Below are 2771 nucleotides of genomic sequence, written 5' to 3'. Positions count from 1 at the left end.
AGAAAAATCAATGTTGACAAATAATGATGAAAAAATTGTTATTGATCCGTCAATTTTTTATAAGAATAATATTAGTGATGCTGATGATGATGACACAGACGAAGTTATAACGGAGAAAAAAAAAAAAAAATTAGATGATGAAGAAGCACCTTGGAAAGCAAATATCAATAAATTATCATGACAAGGCTCAAAATTCAATGTACACCATTTAAAATTTAAAAAACAATAAATTATCGTTTGGTAATTCAATGATTGAAATAAAAAATCATCATATTTATGTGAAAGATAAAATTTATCCGGCTACTCAAGGTCTCTTGGAGTTATTATTTCAACAATCACCTAATGCATCTATTATTCGGAAAGTTGATCGAGAAATTTTTATTGAAATTATAAAATTAACAAATGCACATCGTAAAAATTTCAAACCTGATGGTGCATTTCTGACAAACAGGACACAAAAATATAAAAATTATGTATCACTGTTTGTCAAGTCTTTGAGAAAACAAAAAGTAGAGAGCAAAAAAGGTTCAGCACTTGTATTTCCAAAATACAAAACACTACAAAAAAATAAGAAAATAAATAATACAAATTATATATATTGGGATGATCCCAATGAGCTTGTCAATTGTCTTCAATTACTTGTAGCTTCAGAAAAAGCTGGCAATAATAGACACGCTAATGAAATTCTTTCAATTATTGAAGAATTAAGAGAAGCTGGTATTATTTGTTAATATATATGTTCATTCAGTCTTTGATGTACAATCATTAAGGGGACATTTGAGTGAAATAATGTCTAGTGTTGATATATTCGGACGTCAGTTATCAAATAAAAAAAAATATTCTATCGGTGGAAAAAGTCATGGCGATGCAATGAGAGGACCACCAGGAGAAGGTTTTGACTTTCGAATTTACAGAAGCCGGGAATAATGACATTGCAGAACAAAAATTAAGTCGTTATAATTGTTAATATAATTATGTTATATTGCCGATGCTCAAGACATGAATGATGCTGTCTCAAAAAAAGTAGCCCAGATTATGATTAAAAATGAAACTAATAATCTTCTTAGAATAATGCAAGAAGATAGTCAAAAATATAACACTAAAGTCATTAGTGAACTGACAATCAAAGTGGACACATTGCAAAAAAGTGTTGAAAAATCACGTCATAAATTAGATGAGCTGAGTACAGAAGTTGCAAGTATATCTCACTATTTGACAAAAACTTTGAGAGTACGTTCAGAAGATCAAAAATAAAATAAATAAAACAACAGAAAATAATAAAAAAGAAGACAATAACTATTTGAGAAGCGTTGTGGCACATGAGTTACACAAGCCTGCTCGCAGATATTATCAACGTAGACATGTTGACATTAAAGCTCTTGATGAAACATGGCAATGTGATCTTGTCGACATGAGTGCATATGCTTCCGTTAATGAAAATTACAAGTTTATACTCACAATAATTGATAATTTTTTCCATCTATGCATTTGCTGTTCCACTCAAGACAAAAAGTGCAAAAGATGTTACTGCAGCAATGAAATCTGTTCTCCTGAAAGGTCGATATCCAAAAAAACATTACATGTTGATCAAGGCAAAGAATTTTACAACAGTGAATTTAAGGATCTCATGAAAAAATATAATATAAATATGTTCTCAACAAATAGTACTTTAAAAGCAAGTATAGTCGAAAGGTTTAATAGAACCCTGAAAAATCAAATGTGGGAAAGATTTACTTTTCAAAGCAGTTATGAATGGTTGACTATACTCCCTGAATTGATTAGAAATTATAATAATACAAAGCACAGAACTATAAAAATGAAACCAAGAAATGTAACTAAAAACGATGAAAAGGATATATTGAGGGGAATATATCATAATCAAAATTCAATGTTTTGTGTCACATCAAAGTTGGAAAAAAAATCTAAAATTGGTGATAACGTGCGAATAAGTAAATATAAAAAAATTTTCGAAAAAAGCTACACTCTCAATTGGACAACTGAAGTTTTTACAATCACAAAAGTATTGAATACAATACCAATAACTTACAAGCTCGTTGACAATCAAGATAACAATGTTGAAGGATGTTTTTATCAAGAAGAACTGAATCCAGTACGCTATCCAAATATATATCTTGTCGAAAAAATTTAAAAAAAACGTAAAAATAAAGTACTTGTAAGATGGTTAGGTTTCGATTCTCCCTAGCGAAAATGGCGACACTGATCCGACAGTCGGTTCGTGCACTGATCTCATACAAAAACGACACAAAACCGACACACGACTATAAGAATTTCTAAGTCACAAAAATAAATAGTAAGAAGCATTTAAAAAATAAAATATTATGTCAAAAAATTTCTAAATAATATTCTTATAATTTAAGACACATTAGAATTTTTTTTAAATAATTTTTTCATTGAAAAAACTCAATTCTGTTTATGTATTAAAAGTGAGGTTAGCTGTCAGAATCATCTGTACACGACTGTGAGATTTTACAATCCTCACACAATTCCGACACAATTCCGACACACGACTGTGAGAATTGTAAATCCGACAAAATTCCGGCAGACGTACGACAGTATATTTTTATTTTGTATTTAATATAAAAAAAGAGCATTTTATTAATAAAAAATTTTGTTCAATATTAAAGTTATAATATTTTAATAATTTTAGGCATATTAGATTTTTTTATTCTGAATAAATTTTGATAAAAAAAATAATTGGAATCGTCTGTGAGAATTTGCGATTTGCAAACATTTTTGTTTAATAATAAAAT

General features: G+C 28.7%; 1 protein-coding gene across 1 annotated transcript; it reads left to right on the top strand.

Annotated features, from left to right (window-relative positions):
- Positions 1 to 1816: 1816 nt before the first annotated feature.
- On the top strand, positions 1817 to 2149 carry LOC122850435. Its single transcript, XM_044149587.1, has one exon. It carries the CDS (start codon positions 1817 to 1819, stop codon positions 2147 to 2149), a length of 333 nt encoding a protein of 110 aa, XP_044005522.1.
- Positions 2150 to 2771: the final 622 nt, after the last annotated feature.

The sequence above is a fragment of the Aphidius gifuensis genome, linkage group LG2 (assembly GCF_014905175.1).
Source record: "Aphidius gifuensis isolate YNYX2018 linkage group LG2, ASM1490517v1, whole genome shotgun sequence".
Classification (NCBI taxonomy): Eukaryota; Metazoa; Arthropoda; class Insecta; order Hymenoptera; family Braconidae; genus Aphidius; species Aphidius gifuensis.
The sequence above is the reverse complement of the archived record's forward strand: the minus strand, read 5'-3'. Positions and strand labels throughout refer to the sequence as shown.

What these genes read in the sequence shown, in the direction of transcription:
- LOC122850435 (XM_044149587.1), top strand. Translation starts at nt 1,817, where the DNA reads ATGAAACCAAGAAATGTAACTAAAAACGATGAAAAGGATATATTGAGG.